Genomic DNA, 17,542 nt, shown 5'->3' with positions numbered 1-17,542 from the left:
CAGGTCATGATCTCATGCTCATGGGATTGAGCTCAGTGTCAGTCTCTGCACTGACAGCACAGAGCCTGCTTGGGATTCTCTGTCTCCCTCTCTCTTTGCTCCTCCTTTATTCATTCTCGTTCTCTCTCTCTCTCTCTCTCTCTCTCTCTCTCTCAAAATAAATAAACATACATTGAAAAAATAGAATAGCAGTGAAAGGTAAAAGTAATGTTTTTTGTTACCTTACAAGTAATATCCTTCCTGTTACTAGTGGTATGTCATGTTACCTAGGGACTCCTCATTATGATAGTAGGATACATCAGAGAGGAGACTGTGTGGCTATTTTTATAAGCAGTATGAGCGGGTGGTTACACCCTGGAAAGGGCCCTACAACATTCTTTGACATTATTTTTTATGGGAATATTCACATTTTTTCTTAAGAAATTTAAGGTGATTTGTGTGCATTACTCAAGATTTCTAGGTTGTTGGGGGTGGCTGTGTGGCGCAGTCAGTTAAGGGTTTAACTCTTGATCTTGGCTCAGGTCAGGATTTCACAGTTTGTGAGTTTGAGCCCCACATCAGGCTCTGCATTGATGGCATGGAGCCTGCTTGGGATCCTGTCTCTCCTTCTCTCTGCCCTTTACCCACTTGTTCTCTCTCTTGCTCTCTCTCGCTCTCTCCAAATAAATAAACTAAAAAAAAAAAAGATTTCTAGGTTGCAATAAGAGAATCCCGACTCAAACTATTTTAGCCAAATAAAAAAAAGAGAGAGAGAGAGAAATATGTTGGCTCAGCTCACATACCCAGGAAAATGAAGAGATAGGGTTGTTTTTTAATACCAGGTTTCAGGGATTCAAATGTCATCAGAAATCTCTCTCACTTTTTAATCTCTCTCCATCTCTCACTTTTGTTTTTATCTGTTTTGGCTTCATTCTCAGTCATGGAGGTTTAACATTGTTCTGAAAGGTAGCAATCCCAGAGAACAGAGCATGACTTTTTCTTTACGAGGATTCTGATTTAGCTATCACTGTTTCTGGGAAAGGCACTTAGATTGACTGGTCACAGGCATACTCACTTCCCTACTGGAAAGTAAGGCCACATAATTTAGAATTCTCCATTAGAATCAGGACAAAGGTAGAATCCAAAATGGAAAGGATGGAGGACAGGCAAAAAAAAAAAAAAAAAAAAAAAAAGCATTGTGGTACACTTTTCAATAACATATTCCTCATGTTAAGTTTGTTATAATGAGCAATTTTCTAGCAAACAGCAAAAATGAAAATGCTTTGCAATAAATTACCATTTTTTTCTTTCTTGAATAGGATTATGCCATTCTTTTTTTTTTTTAAGATTTTATTTTAAAGTAATCTCTATACCTAATATGGGGCTCAAATTCATGCCTCTGAGATCAAGAAGGGCATGCTCTACCCACTGAGTCAGCCAGGGACCTAGGATTATACTATTCAAAGACTCAGATTCATACTTTTGTTTTCCTTTAGACTTCATCTCTGTTCTTTTATCATGATATCTCACATTTAGCAAATGCTGCATAGCCTAGAACATGGTGAGAGAGAACTTGTGATTAATGCCTAGCCCCAATTTATGACCCTAGAGGATTTTACCTTTTTAATTAAATAACATTCTTCCTCATTTTTAGCTGAAAATGGCAAAAAGAGACACAGATGATCATGGAGCATCCGTTTCTCAGTCTTCTTTATCCCCCTTGACTAAAGCCATGAAGGCATCACAGCAGAGCAGCACCAAAGGCACCTTCAGTGGAGATACCGTTCACCCAATTTACAAATGTATTTCAAAAGATTTACCAAGGTAAGAATATTATTTCAGCAGCTTACAGTGAATTCTGAAGGAGATAAAGTGCCTACAAAAAGTTGTCTAATTAAATGTTCCTGGAGCTGATGTCAGTAATAACTTGGAGATATGATGGGTTATGAAGGTTGTTGCCTCAATTAGAGCCCTTCAATTTCTTCTATTTTATGGGAAGAAAAAAGGTAGATGATGTAATAAACATAAATTATGCCTGGAGTCTGACTTGGACAGTAGTATAATGATAACAATAATGGCAGGACAGATAATATTGGCTATATGCCAGTCACCATGCTAACCTCTGAACCTGCATTATATCTATTTAGTTCTCTAAACAGCTCTGGGAGGAATATAAGGCAGGTAGTATTTAAACATTTTCATTTTACCTATGAAAAAACAATTACCTAGAGAGGTTAATTAACTTGACCAAGATCACAGAGCTGGTAAATACAGAATGTATGGTTTGAACCCATATGGATCTAACTCCACAGCAAGAACTCTTCTCTAGTATATTCTACCACACTTCTCAGAAATACAAAGCAGTGGAGGCAGATGTATTTTTCCTGTGTTTTTGTCTATTGGAAACTGAAAGAATAAAAAAGTGTCTGTTAGGTTTTGTTAAACTATTGGCTGGCTAAATGTGATGTCATAGTCTTTATGTTAAAAAGAAAATGTATACTATAAAATCGTTGAAGAGAATATTCATAAACTAAGGATAATGTTAATATCTTATAAAAATGCCCAGTTACATTTATATCTTACCACAGTTTCATTATTTTTTTACGTATCAGTAAATTTAGACGAAAGTGAAATCTAGACTTTTAGTGGGGTGCCTGGGTGGCTCCGTCGGTTAAGCATCCTACTTTGGCTCAGGTCATGGTCTCCCGGTTCGTGAGTTCGGTTCATGAGTTTGAGCCCCACATCAGGCTCTGTGCTGACAGCCCAGAGCCTGAGCCTGCTTTGGATTTTGTGTCTCCCTCTCTCTCTGCTCCTCCCCCACTCATGCTCTGTCTCTCTCAGAAATAAACTTTAGACTTTTAGCTAATTTTTGTTTTGCTTTATTCCTCTGAACTCTGAGTGTATATCAGCAGTGTCTGAGATTATTTACAGTGTACTAGCTATATGGCTAGATAATTTTTTAGAACATCATTACTCAATATAGTTATACTGTAGAGACATAAGTTACTCGTGAAAGTGTTTTCCTCAATAAGACAATGGAAAACAATTTCTAAATAGGATTTTTAAGTATTCCTTTATACAAATGCTGTTGCTAATAAATGTGTGTTTACACATTTTTATTGCTTTAGAATTTATTTTTACCAATTTCCTTTTCAAAATCATACTACATTCACTTTTTATTCCAACTATCTTTTGTGCTTTTTTAGATTCTTTATTTTTTTCTGCTAGAGCTAACTGTAATTTCATTTATACAGTTTCTTTCTGCTTTTTTCTCATTTTCTTTCTTTGATTCTGACTCTTTTTAACTCTGGCTTTTTTTGTCCTTTTTTTAATGTCAGTCTTTCTTTTCATGCGACACCTTCCTACTGCCTGTCTTGTAGTAGTTTATTTCAATGTGGTACTCATATTTCTTTGTCTGAATCCTAATTTCTTTCCTGTCACTATTACATTTTACCATCAACTTTGATTATGATGTACCTAGAAAATAAAGTAAATCTCCTGGTAATCGAATGGAAGTCAAAGACAATGCCCAGAGATCTTTTACTTTCATGCAAAAGAAAATGATGAGTTTCAACCTGAAAGGGGTCAAGTTCATAAAGGCTAATGGTAATCTAAGATCTGTTGGCATTAATATGATTATCAGAGAGAGGCAATTTTCTCTACGAATAAAGACATTTTCCCCCTGATTGAGGTTAAAACTTTTCTTGTCTCATTCTTGTTTTCCTTGCCACCTTTCTTCCACAATCTTTGTGATCATTTTATGAGAAATAATTATTAAAATATAGTCAGTTTGTTGTTCTTTTACTTATATCACAAGAGATTATGTTTCTCTCCACTAAACACACTGTACATTTTACAAAATATGCCCACATGTATTAAATCCATTCATTGCAGCCATACAGTGACCAGTCACTTTAGTCTCATGTTATTACCTGATGCTATTAATTTATTCTATATTGTATTTACATTATTCACTCTTCACTCTTTCTTGTGTTCTTTCAGTGTTTTTTTCTTTGTCCTTCTTCTATATTTGTAGCAGAGTGAAAACTGCTATACCAGGATCCTTCCCTCAACAAGAAAACTAATCACCATCAGTGTAAATGAGTTCAATAAAATTGTGCCAAAGAAGGTCTGATCCTCCCATTTTATGACTTACTAGTACAAGGTCAGATGACTGGAAATATCTAGCATCATTCTTATGAAAAGCAGCACAATAGGAAACTTTTCCTACGTAGCTTTGGTGTGATATATTTCCAGGTACGCTGGCACAGAGCACCAGCCTTTGAGATATGGATGGCAAAATTAATTATTTTTTGGTAACTGGTATCTATGGACAGTTCCGTCATATTTATAGAAAGATATTTCTAAGTGCTGAGTAGATTTCCAAATTAAAATTGCATTTTAAGATTAAGAGAATGTTGTAAACAGTATTTCTTTCTATCCCACATATAAAATATTTTATTGATTTTTAGCTGATGATCATCTAGGATGTAATTTCATGATTTTTATAATAGAAAGTTATAGTATCTTTTAATCTTGCTTGCAGCTGAGTGTGTTGCCAACTCTTTTAATTCCCTGCAGGAGAAATTTTTTTTAGTACATTAAATGAGGACTTAAATCAGTTTTAAAAGTGAATTACCAACGGTTTTTTGTTATATGTTATCTGGGTTACTTTTCACAGACAAATCGTGCTTTCAAGGAGACTGGCAACACATAAACTATTCATTCACTTTTTAATGTCTAATTTTAGTTATCTTGGATTTTTCTTTACTTTTTTTTTTTTTAAAGGTAATCTCTGTGCCCAGTGTGGGGCTTGAACTCATGACTCTGTGATTAAGAGTTGGATGCTCCACTGACTGAGCCAGCCAGGCACCCTGGGTCTTGGATATTTTTAATTGGAATGAGTCTTAGATGCCTTTATAAATAGAAACATTTGATCACATTGCCTTTTCTAGGGACAGTTTAAGTTTAGCAGTTTCATCATTCCAAAGATGGGCTGTCAGTGCCCAGCACAGGATGGGTAGCAGAAGGGAGAGAGGGGAGACAGCAAAAGTTAACGAAGCAAGGCAACACCTTAAGTGCCTCCATTGCCCAACAAATCACACTTTGTACAGTTCATATTTTTTTTCAATTTTTTTTCAAAATCAAAATCTCTACAGATCTAAAGATTAATGTATGATTTCCTTTTAAAATGTTAAAAGACTATATTGTTTCCTTTTGAAAATTTAGATTTCCTCTGGAAAAATTTCTGTATAATATCTATAACCTCCCCAGTTTTAAAGATGTACCTTGCTCTTATTCCTTTGTACATTTGTATAAACACAAATATACTTTTCTTCCTTTGGGTGAGATGATCCTATATTCAGATGGGTCCTTTACCAATTTTAGAAATTGCTCTTCTTGTTTAGAATTTCCTTCTATAAAATTAAACAAGTTCAATTTAACAGACATTGAATAGCTCCTATAGTGTATATATGTAATTTGAATACTATGCATTGGTTATTATTCAATCAAGTTGCAAGTACAAATTTCATATAGTATGTATTGTAAAATAACTGGAAATTGCTTTGCAACTGGGATACACTTACCTAAATTTCTAGGCCAAACTAGAAATATATTTTCTTTTGGTGTTGGAGATAAAATTTGAGGGGAATTGTTGAGTTTTATTATTATCACTTGTATTATTTACTTTCTATGATGTTTAACTTACATTTTATCTAGCTATTGTAGAAACTTATTTATATCTTTAGGTTATTCATTTCATCAAGTTGGAGAAAGGTTAGGATGAAGTTTAATGAAATTTTTGTACTTTATGTACTCCAGAGATTTTATGCAAGTTACATTCATCAAACATATATAAGGTTATTTCTTTTATTAGTTGCATTCAAGTATTTTAAGTTGGTGGTTTATTATTGTATGTACTTGGGGTCATTTTCCCTCATGTTTACATTTTCCTATTTGTATTTATTCCAATTAGAGAGTTTAATTACTATTAAAATGGTAATAGGATAAAGATAAGTTTTACAAATGACAATATTAAAAAAAAAACATAACTCTTCAGGAAGGTTTAAATGCCATACAAATATAAAGCAAGAAATATATGCTTGTCAAATATACAGTATAAATAAATAATTTAGATGAAAATGGTTGACTACATTTAACAAAGAGACTACTAAATAATGAGGGGCTAAAGAGTGGCTGTTATACTTGATGTACTTCATTGAATATTGTGAGTAATTGCTATCCATAAAAATTCTATGGCTTCTGTATAGGAAAAAGAGACATTTTGACAGCCAACACTGGTATGAAGCAACAGCAAGTACAAATCCTTGGCATCTGTCATTATTCTGCTGTTGAATTCACATCTAAACTATGTGATTACTTAGACCTGCATGTTTGTTATTGAGCCATGATCTGTCAAAGTAGCCACACTTCCTAGTTATGAATAGAATTATTAGCCACCTGCAAATTTCTGCCATGGAAATCTAAATTCACCAAGGATGCTTTCTGTTTGAAAGAGCAGGGAAATAAAAACTCTGTGCCATTTTTATGCCTATGCTGAAGTTTTTGATGAAATGTTTCTACTTAAGTAAAAGTAAAATATTTAGAAAATACAATATTAGTTTATACTTTAGTCCATTATAAAATTAGTAAAGATTTTGAATAAAACAAAAAGTAAAGCAACTATAATTAGAAAGCTGATTGTGTAAGTTAGGCTACTATTAGCACAAAGTAACAGAAAACTCAACTGAAAGTGACTTTAAAAATGAGGAACAGTCATTATCTTACATAACAAGAACCTCAGAGGCAGGCAATTCGAGGGTTAAATTCAGTGGTTCAGCAGTGTTTTCAAAGAGCCTTGCTCTTTGTATCTTTTCCTCTGCCATCCTCAGACTATTGGCTAGATCCTTGGGTATGACTCCTCCTACTCACAAGATGGCTTATTACATGTTCACTCAATAATGTCTGAATAAAGGGGTGTCTGGTTAGTTCAGTTGGTTGAGCATCTGACTCTTGATAGAAGCTCAGGTCATGATCCCAGGGTCATGGGATCAAGCCCCTTGTCAGAGTCCACACTGACCGTGGTGTGGGAGCCTGTCTCTGTACCTCTGCCCCTCTCCTTCGCTTGCTCTATGAAATGAAATGAAATGAAATGAAATGAAATGAAATGAAATGAAATGAAATGAAATGAAATGAAGTGAAATATAAAATAAAATAAAATTATAAAATAAAATAAAATAAAAAAATAAATTTTATTTAAAAAATTTCTGACTAAAGAAAATGGATATTTGATTATTTCTTTTTTAAGATTTTATTTTTTTAAGTAATCTCTACACAAAATGTGGGGCTTATACTCAGAACCCCGAGATCAAGAGTCACATGCTTTACTGGCTGAGCCAGCTAGGTGACCCTATATTTCTTTTTTATTAGGGCAAAATACCTTTCTCCAGATGACTTTGCATCATGTCTCAGTGATCAAAATTGGATCATAGTAATGTAGTAATCATAGGCTGATTACTTAGCCTGCAAGGGACAAGGGAAATATAATTACCATCGTTGGTGTTAGACACTGAGGATTCACCCATGGGAACTGATTAGGGGACACTTTCCATGGGCATATAAAGAGGATGAATCCACAACATAACTGAGACTTTTCATCTAAGGAAAAATCAGTGGAATAACTGTTGGATAAATAATCAACATTGCCTGACATAACTCTTGGCTTTGGCTTTCTTACATTTTATTTCAAAAATTGTGTTTATTTTGTCAGTGGTATTTTAGTGACACATTTTGGCATGATGTCATAATTATCACAGAGTAGTTATTCCTTTATATCAACTACTGGTTAAGTTTCAGTAGAAGTGTAAAAGATGTAAAGCAAAGATCTTACCTTGGCAGAATGGGTATGAAATCATGTGAAATCACATAACAAATCACAAAGCAAACATATCAATATGCAAACTAGTACATCAGTTTATACAGGATGTAGGGGAATGATTTAGAATAAGGAAGGCCTTAAGGAAGATGATAGTCACTATGAACTCATAGTCACTATGAATTCTACAGCTATAAGAACTAAATTCTGGCAAAACTTGAATGACCTTGGAAAAAGACCATGAGCATCAGATGAAACGGTAACACCAGATGACACCTTGATTCCAGTTTTATGAGATCCAAAGAAGAGGGTCCTGGGAAGCTTTACCCAGACCCTTGACCCATGGAAACCATGTAATAATAAATAGATATTGTTTTAAGCCACTAAGTCTGTGGTAATTTGTTGCCCAACAATAGGAAACTAATACAGATAGATGGATGATAGATAGATAGATAGATAGATAGATAGATAGATAGATAGATAGATGATAGATAGATATTTTTTAAGAAGGTATATTTCTGGGGGTGCCTGGGTGGATCAATCGGTTAAGCGTCCAACTTCACTTCATGTGAGGTCATGATCTCACAATTTGTGAATTTGAGCCCTGCATCAGACTCCGTGCTGCCAGTTGGGAGCCTGGAACCTGCTTCGAATTCTGTGTCTCATTCTCTCTGTCCCTCCCCCATTTGTGCTCTGTCTCTCTCTGTCTCTGAAAAATAAACAAATGTAAAAAAAATTTTTTTTAAAGAAGGTATATTTCTGAAGTTGTATAATTGATATTCTTGTACCAACCTAATGTAGAAGAATTTAGGCTTTAGGCTGGAAAAAAATGCTTTCTTATTAGTGGTAAAAGAGTAAATAATACTGTGGTGAATTGGAATATTTGACAGAAATCAAAGTCTAGCATTTTATATGGGTTACATAATTAATAAAGTATAGTGATTCCAGCTATCAAATCTACCAGGACAAATGTGAATGCACAGGAAGGAAATGCATTCCTATATGCAAGGGTAGCATAGAAATCTTACCAATCTTTCAAACAATTTGAAATCTTTATATATATGAATTGTTTACAGATATAATGAAAGATTTACAGTAAAGACACATCATAAACTTACAGGACAAGATAATAAGACTGACATAGAAATGTTAAAATTTATAAAATTATAAATTAGTCCAGGTTCCATAATGTGGTAGATAGCTTCAACAGTGATTGAGGACAAATTGAGGTTATTTTTTATGATTAAGAATCCTTTCCTAAAACGATTGGTTTAGGAATCCACATGGGTTTAAGCCATGGATTAACCACATGGATTTAAGGTACACATATCCTTGAAAAATGGAATAAGGAAGTATATATAGACCACAAGCCCATGGAGGGAGCAATAAATGGGTATGATATGTTCTAAGGTTCTTGCATTATCTGGAAGGTAATTAATTAGTAATTTATATTAATCTTTAATTATAGGATTCATATTATAATATCTAATGTTTCCACTAAAAATAAGGTTAAACAATGCAGGGCATTCAATCTAATAGAAAAAAAATAAAATAATAAAAAATATATATTATTTAATCCAAGAGTGAACAAGAAAGGAATGCAATGGAACAGAGAATGCATACGAAGACTAGAAAACAAATTGTAAGGTTACAGGCTAAATTCTCAATTAAAAGACAGACAGTCTTGGTGAAGGAAATAACTGTGGGAAGGTATAGTACAATTCTAAAAGGCAAAAACTGTCTGTGGGGGGACAATAGCTATATGAAGATATATATAAATCTAAAGGTGGAAGAAAGTTCACTTTAATAAATCTGAATGTCATGGGATGTCTAAGAAATTTTTTCAGAGAAGGCAAAAAGATCTTTCAAAGGAAAAGATGAGGAGAAATAAGAGAAAGAAAGACAAATAAGGAGGCTATAATTATGGTTCCTTAAATACAATCTAGATACTAGAGTTGTATTAGCTAAAGAGCGCTACTGGTTCATTGCTGCTAGTGTAGAACTACCTTCTTTGCCCACCTCTCCAATCAAATAATATAGTGTCTCTGCTTATCTTGGCATAGTAGACAGGCCATGCATCTGAGAGTCCATCTTACTCTAAGCCCTCCTGTACCTAGTTTGGGGCCACTGGTGGGTACTTTCCCATCGACAGGCTTGCCAGTGGCTTACGAGATTGCCTACCTTGAGAGTTCTACCCAGCAGGGCGTCCTAAACTGGATAGTGATGCAATTAAAGTTTTGGGGGCATTGAATATGAGTCATAGAGAGTCTTCAGAAAGTAGTGTGGTACAGAAATAGGGAGATACATAGAGGAAGTTAGCAGAAGCCATGAGGAGTAAGGAGAAGGACAGAGGTAGGTTAGGCAATAATGACGTAAGAGGAAGAAGCAGTTAGATACAGAAGGATAGATGAGATTGCTGAATAAAAAAAATGTGGCACTCTACTAGAGTTGTGGTATTTGTTGTTGTCTTTTAATTTTTTTTTTTAAGTAAGGTGGATGCCCAACATAGGACTTGAACTCATGACCTGGCAGTCAAGAGTCAATGAGCCAGACATGTGCTCCTGATTTTTAGTATTTTAATTTGAGTATAGCTAATACACAATATTACATTAGTTCAGGTGTCCAACGTACTGATTGTACAAGTTTATACATTTTATTATACTCAAGTGTAGCTAACGTCTGTTCCCATACAATGCTATTGCAATATCATTTCTACTACAGTTGTTTTTAAGTCAGTAGTATATTCTAAAGAGCAATGAATGGTCTTCTAATTCTCTTTGTGCCCTGCTGGAGTGGTTTTATTTCCTTTTTTCAGTTTCTGTGTATACCACTAACAAGCTCAGTCACCTGAAACCCAAATGTGTTTGAGCTGAATGATCCTAACACCCTCGTTTCCAGCATTAATTTAACAAGCCATGTGTGTGGGTTTAATTCCCTGTGTAGGACAAGTTAGCTTTGCCAAACAGTTCTGTGATTATCCTCTCACACGCCCAAAGACTAGGCAACACATCAAATGTTATAAGAAAAAAGAGTTTAGTAGTGTGTAAGGACTAGTGCAAACCTGTCATCAACATTGATAAAACAAATCAAAGCTGAAGACTACAGATGGTGGCCCAGTAGTGACTTTTTTACATGAAAAGCTACCTTTTCTTATGCTTTTTAATATAAATTACTAGAGAAAAGCAGATAATAAATAAATATGTGGTAAAATCATATTGCTTAATTTAATTCTTTTAACCATTTACCAGGTAAATCTCATATAATTTATTGTCCTAACGCTACCAGAATCATGTGGAGTTGGCAGGGAGAAGGATGAAAGTTTCCCTAAAGGATGCCAGTGCTGTTACCAGAAGACAGGGGGACGATATGTCAAGAGACAAAGAAAAGCAAATAACTTTTACATGATTAGATTGAGGACGGCAAGGTATACTTGATAAAATTTGTTCACATTCTGATAAAATCTGTAAAGACCATATAGCAACTCGAAAAATGGTTATTAAGACAATATTTAAATTAAAAAGGCAAAATACTGAATTAATAATGGTATGACACATGATGCAGGGTCGTAGAGCGAAACAGTCAAAGAATTCTTGAGGCATTTTATGGTGCAAAAAGATGTCTTTATTATAGCACTGGAACAGGAGCCATGCACAGAAAGAGCTGTGCTGTGATTGTGAAGAATGACTGATTACATAGGATTTTCTATCCTACAGAGGTGAGGTGACATCAGGGCTCTAGGAAATTAAGTCTATAGGTTCTTGGAGGTCTGGCTATTACTAAGATTGTATAAATTTTTCCTGTAAATCAAGGCAGTTATAAACTATAGTAGAGTTTCATGTCCTGCATGACTGCGATCTTTATCAGTTGACCATTTGTTTCTCCCTGCCTTTGTTCTTAGGCAGTCACTAGTGCCTAAAGAATGTTATACATATCCCATCTTAAGGGGAGGGGGTTTGTGGGGTGTCAGCTTGAGTTTTTCCCTCAGCTTGCCTTTACCCTCTCATCAACACAGTTGAAGCTTTGAAATATGGAAAAAATAAAAACCTTTCACTTTCTGGTGGCGTGACAATGGATTATTATATAAAATCATTAGTATATTTGTAAAAATATTTGATAGTAAACAAAATGCATTCATTGAAAAAGAAAGACATGAGACAACTGGCTGGCTCAGGTGATGGAGCACATGACTCTTGAACTCAGGGTTATAAGTTCAAGCCCCAAGTTGGGTGCAGAGAATATTTTTAAAAAAATAAAATCTTGAAAAAAAAAAAGACACCTGTTCTTCATTAAGTAGAGAATTTGTTTTCTTTCTTTTCATGAGTATTTGCTTTCCAAGTGATTATTTATGGGCACTGGGAACTATTTATGAGATCTGCAGATCTTTCCTCCTGTCTGTTTACTGCTCTTCCCCTAAGTTGAAAAGCTTGGTGACCATTTGCAGTTCCATTGCTACTGCTGCAAAAACACTGCCACTGAGACATGACCTCTGCCTCATGCCACCATTCACCATTGCTATCAAAATCCGAATAGCCCAGGTCTGAAGGGAGGTCTCACCTCTGCCAGAGCTAATGTCCAGTGATCAATTCAAAAGGCTGCCAAAGTTTTGAGCCTGGCTAGGTTTTGGAGTGTAGGGAAGACTACTTCTCTCCCTAGAGCTACAGTCAGTCTAGGACAGACTTGGGTAGAAACATGTGATAACAACAAATACAACTGCTTGCATCCCAGTGTTTTAGCTTTATTGATCCACTGTATCAACTCTCATACACACACACACACACACACACACACACACACACACACACACACACATCAATTTTCCCCATGCCACATGAAAGCCTTTCATTCTTTCAGAAGAAATGATCAACCATTTTACACATTTGTGAACATAGAGACGACAGGCCAGAAGAAATAATTGTGATTATAATGACATTGCTGGATAAAAAAATCTGGAGGAGGGGCTGGCTGTGCCAAGCTTTCCACATTAAGCATATGCTAGTTTATATTTGCATGAGTGGGTGGGGTTATAATACATTATGCATAAAAACTATTGAGGAACTAACAAATTAGAAAGAAGCAGATTTGGTTTGTATAAAAATACAAATACATACATGGAATACTGAAATAATATGTGGAAGTTTACTATCATCTATGCTTAATCATCATACAGCTCAATATTCTCAATTATGTTAAAACGTGTTTCATTTTATCATACCAGCAAGTTCCCTATATACTCCATCTTTATAAGTTGGTACTACACAGCGTCACAGGTCATATGGTCCTTTGTTGAAACATCATAGTTTTTTTTTTTTAATATTTATTTGCTTTTGAGAGAGAGAGAGAGAGAGAGAGAGAGAGAGAGAGAGAGAGAGAGAATGAATGAATCTGAAGCAGGCTCCAGGCTGAGCTGTCAGCACAGAGCCTGATGCAGGCCTTGGACCCACGAACTGGGAGATCATGACCTGAGTCAAAGTCTGATGCTTAACCAACTGAACAACCCAGGTGCCCCTCAAATATCATAGTTTATCTAAATACTACTACTCCAGCTTAACTACCAGGTAGGGTGACCAACTGTCCCAACTTGTCTGAGATTCAGGGAGTTCCTGGAGTGTGTGACTTTCAGTGCCAAAGGCAGGGCAGTCCTGAGTAAACCAGGATGAGTTGGTCACCATAAATCTAGTCTGCCATGAGGCCTTCATGAACTTTATTCTAGCCTATGTAGTGAGTTTGCCTTCAAGAAATTCTTTTGGCATTTATAGTTAATACACACCCATAGTTCTAAGCAGATTGTTTAGCGTATATTCTCTCTGAATTAGGGGATAGTTTGCAAGTTTCTTGAAGGTAGGAGACACATCTCTTTAACTTTTAGATTTCCTAATACTGAACAGAGTACGGAGTAGTTTTTAAATGAATCTAAGAATTAAAGCCTGGGTGGCTCAGTCAGTGAAGCAACTGACTTCAGCTCAGGTGATGATCTTGTGGCCCATGAGTTTGAGTTCCCCCATCTGGCTTTGTGCTCAGAGCATGGATCCTGCTTGGGATTCTGTGTCTCCCTCTCTCTCTGCCCCTCCCCCTCTCACACTCTATGTCTCTCTCATAAATAAAACACTGAAAAAAATTTTTAATTAAAAAAAATTGTACTTAGCTGTTTTAAGCATTATACAATCTTTCTCCTTTAGTTTGATAGAGCAAAACAATTCAATTTAATGGTTATGAATGTGAGTTTATTTTAGAATGGGCTTGGGTTCAGTTTTCTACCCTGTCAGCTTACTCATTATGTGAACTTGGGCAAGTTAAGTGGCCTCTCTGAGCCACAATTTCTTAAATCTGTAAAATGGGGATGAAAATAGTACCCACTTTCCAGGGATATTCTAAGGAATAAACAAAATAATGACTAAGTGTGTAATATTTTGTCTAGCACATGTCATACAGTCAGTTATATTGTAGTTGTTAATAAGTAATTACAAATCAATTCGCTGTATTCTTCCCTGGATGGTTTCTTTCAGAGAGTTTATGTCATCCCAGGCAAAAGCAGTTATTAAAACAACTGAAGATTATTTGCAGCCTCAGTTTGGCCCCAACAGGCTTTTGCATTCAGCGACAGTATCAGAAGGGTCAGGACTTCAAGATTGCTCCCCACATCAAACAGTATCAGATCATAGCCATGATGAAATATCAGACCCATATAGCTACAAATCAAACAGTAAAAACAATTCTTGTTTTATATCAGTATCCAAGAGAAACAGACCTGTCAGTGATCCAATGGGTCAACTGAGGTAATCAAAGCTATTCTCTGTTCTTTTTAACCCACTGCTGAAGCTTTTTCCTTTGAGCAGAATTTATAATGATTCAATTGACTATTTCAGACATTAAAATGTAACACATCTCTAGGGTTTTGTTTCTGTTTTTGTTTTGTTTATTTTTTCTTTGAAAGCACCTGAGTAGAATGTTGCTAATTACACTTGTGGAAAACATGAGGTACACTTAAATGTGGATAATATGAAACTCTGAAAAAAATACTTGAAGCAGAATCAGACTAGGGCTACAAAATATCTGTTTACCAGATATTTGTTTAAAAATAGAAATGCATACTTTTGATACTTAAGCAGTATTTTCCAGTAAAATCAAGTTGAAATGAACTTATTATAAAACCATTTTGTGTGTATATTTTCACTTCAAGATTATTGTCATAAACTGTCAAACCTAAGAATTTATGGACAGAAAAAAATGTTGGTAAGAGCAAAACTCAAACCAAGAAACTGATACTCCCGTTATTTTCATGTTTGATTAGGTAGGTGTATTATGACTTTAATTTACCTGAAGTTTTTATTTTAAAATGTTTACTTTTTAAAGAATTACCAGGGTTAGTTAGAGAACTCTGAAATCAAAACAACATATTAGTCATTTACCATGTACTTTTGCTGAGGAAATAATGAGGACTGAAACTGATTTTGGATGAAGTCAAAACTTAGAAAGTTTCCTTTATTACCCCAAACAATTTGAGATGAAGGTAATTACAATTAATTTTAGAGTAGGAAATTTAGAATAAGAAACTTTGAATTTCAAATCTTTTTTTCAAAAATCAAAGTACTTTGATAAACATGAAAACTTAATGGAAAATCTTACCCGTTTGCTATTTCATGATGGTAGGACCATGTTACTATTTTTTGTTTTCTATCAGAACATAGCATATATACATACTTTTTTTTAAATGAGTGTTGTGGTGTTTTATAAGTAAATTGATAAAAATCAATTATTTTCAGCTGCCTTACATGAACAGTTTTAGCAAGCCTATTCTATATTAAATTTTTTAAATCTTAGCCTATAAAAAGGTTTTTTTGGTGAATACTTAGAAACGATCACTAGGGATTATATCTGTAAAACATGCCTAAGATAATATTTATTTAAATGTTATTACTAACATACACCAATTTTGTGGGTTTTTTTCCTTCAGAGATGCAGAGTTCTCTTCTGTAAAATTTCAGCCGGCCCAGAATTGGCAGAGATCATGTCAAAGACACAAACTTCATCCCAGAGTGATTACAGTAACAGCTTACAAAAATGGATGTAGAACGGTCTTTGCCAAAGTTACAGTACCAACCATCACCTTGGTAAATAGTGTTCATAAGTTTTCAGTGCTTTATTTCTTCCCTTACTCTTTCATAATATAAAAAATGAAAAAGATGGCATTGTGTTAAAATTTTCTTTTTAGTGATGAATCTGTAAATTGCTTATGTATACATAGATCTCATAGACATTTTATTCCTTTCTTGTTTATCAACATGTAAATGGTACATTTAATAAATAAATGACCCTTCTGTTTAATAAACAGATGCGATGATTTTCTGTCTTGTGGAGTTGTTAAACTGACAGAATATTTAAGAACTAAAATTAGACAATAATTAGATATTCTCAGAGCTGTGATTTTCCTCTTTGTATATTTTCAAGTGCTAGAAAATACATTGGTGGAGTTACTTCAGTTACTTAACTTGGCCAGTGACTCAATGGGTGTCTGTTTTCATCGTTAGCACCTTTTGTTTCATGGCAATGTGTTGCTTCTTTGTCCTAACTCACTTTCTCTTACCTCTTGCTTTCTTCTAGTTGCTGGAGGAGTGCACAGAAAAGCTGAATCTGAACATGGCCGCACGACGAGTGTTCTTGGCAGACGGCACTGAAGCCCTCAAACCTGAAGATATACCCCATGAAGCCGACGTTTATGTTTCAACAGGAGAGCCCTTTTTAGATCCATTCAAAAAAATTAAAGGTAAAAAAGAAAAAAATATACTCTACCCCCACCCACAGTAAATTGCTTCAGGGGTGCAATTAAAAAATGATTTTCATCCTGTCTTTTTTGCATGGTTTAACAAAACTAATGTTTACGCATTTACAGCTCAGTAAGAGGATAATGTGCTTAATGAAAGAAAAATCCACTGACAGCCACGTTTATTGCCCTTCATTAGCATTGGTGCTTAATTTAATATAGATCTGAATAGACATTAGGGAGCCTGCAGGAGGTTAAATGGTGAAAATATAATAAATTAAATCAGAGATTATTGAATTTACTGTTTAGTTTCTGTGACACCCAACAGACATAATTCATTAGATTTATTCTCTCAGAAAATAGTTCAAAGTTTCAAGGAGCATTTATTCATTTACACTCTTGGTCTTTTTTCAGATGGCATTAACATAACTATGAAAATGTGATCAGAATAAACATATAATTCTTATATACATGTGATTTTCCTAACAAAATTTTCCATAAGGTAAATACTGCAGCTTGAGTTTTTTAAACCTTGAAATGTGTGTGTGTAGTTTATATTTGTGTGTATATATAATAATATATATACACATATGTGTATATACACATATGTATATTATTATATATATACACATATATATGTGTATATACACGTATGTGTATTGTTATATATACACACAAATACAAACATATGTATTTTAGACATATGCTGGTAAGCTCTTTTTTCAAAAGTGCAGTGTTTCTAACATTCACAAATGTGATTTTCTAAACTAAAACAAACATTTTTCTTTCTTCAGTGAGAAAGAATACATTTCCAGAAAGAAAGAAAAGTACTGAGAATATTCTTACAAGCATGTCATATCCATAGTCTGTCATCAAATGCTATATATAGTAATCACATTTAAATGGCATAAGAACTTTGGCATGCAAAT

At 34.6% G+C, this 17,542-nt stretch overlaps 1 protein-coding gene across 8 annotated transcripts in view; it reads left to right on the top strand.

Moving 5' to 3' along the window:
* The window catches only part of DCDC1 (doublecortin domain containing 1), a 475,155-nt gene that overhangs the window by 25,165 nt on the left and 432,448 nt on the right, over positions 1–17,542 (top strand). For 6 of the 8 annotated variants that reach the window (XM_045039088.1, XM_045039084.1, XM_045039087.1 and 3 more), the window contains 3 exons: positions 1,634–1,803; positions 15,807–15,963; positions 16,454–16,616. In XM_045039088.1, the coding sequence (XP_044895023.1) occupies positions 1,640–1,803; positions 15,807–15,963; positions 16,454–16,616 (484 nt within the window). In that variant the 5' untranslated portion in view covers positions 1,634–1,639. Of the gene's footprint in view, positions 1–1,633; positions 1,804–9,287; positions 11,280–14,358; positions 14,629–15,806; positions 15,964–16,453; positions 16,617–17,542 lie in introns of those variants that run through there. The other 2 variants (XM_019812218.3, XM_045039089.1) reach the window with 2 other exon arrangements.

Source organism: Felis catus, chromosome D1, assembly GCF_018350175.1.
Source record: "Felis catus isolate Fca126 chromosome D1, F.catus_Fca126_mat1.0, whole genome shotgun sequence".
Lineage (NCBI taxonomy): Eukaryota > Metazoa > Chordata > Mammalia > Carnivora > Felidae > Felis > Felis catus.
The sequence above is the reverse complement of the archived record's forward strand: the minus strand, read 5'-3'. Positions and strand labels throughout refer to the sequence as shown.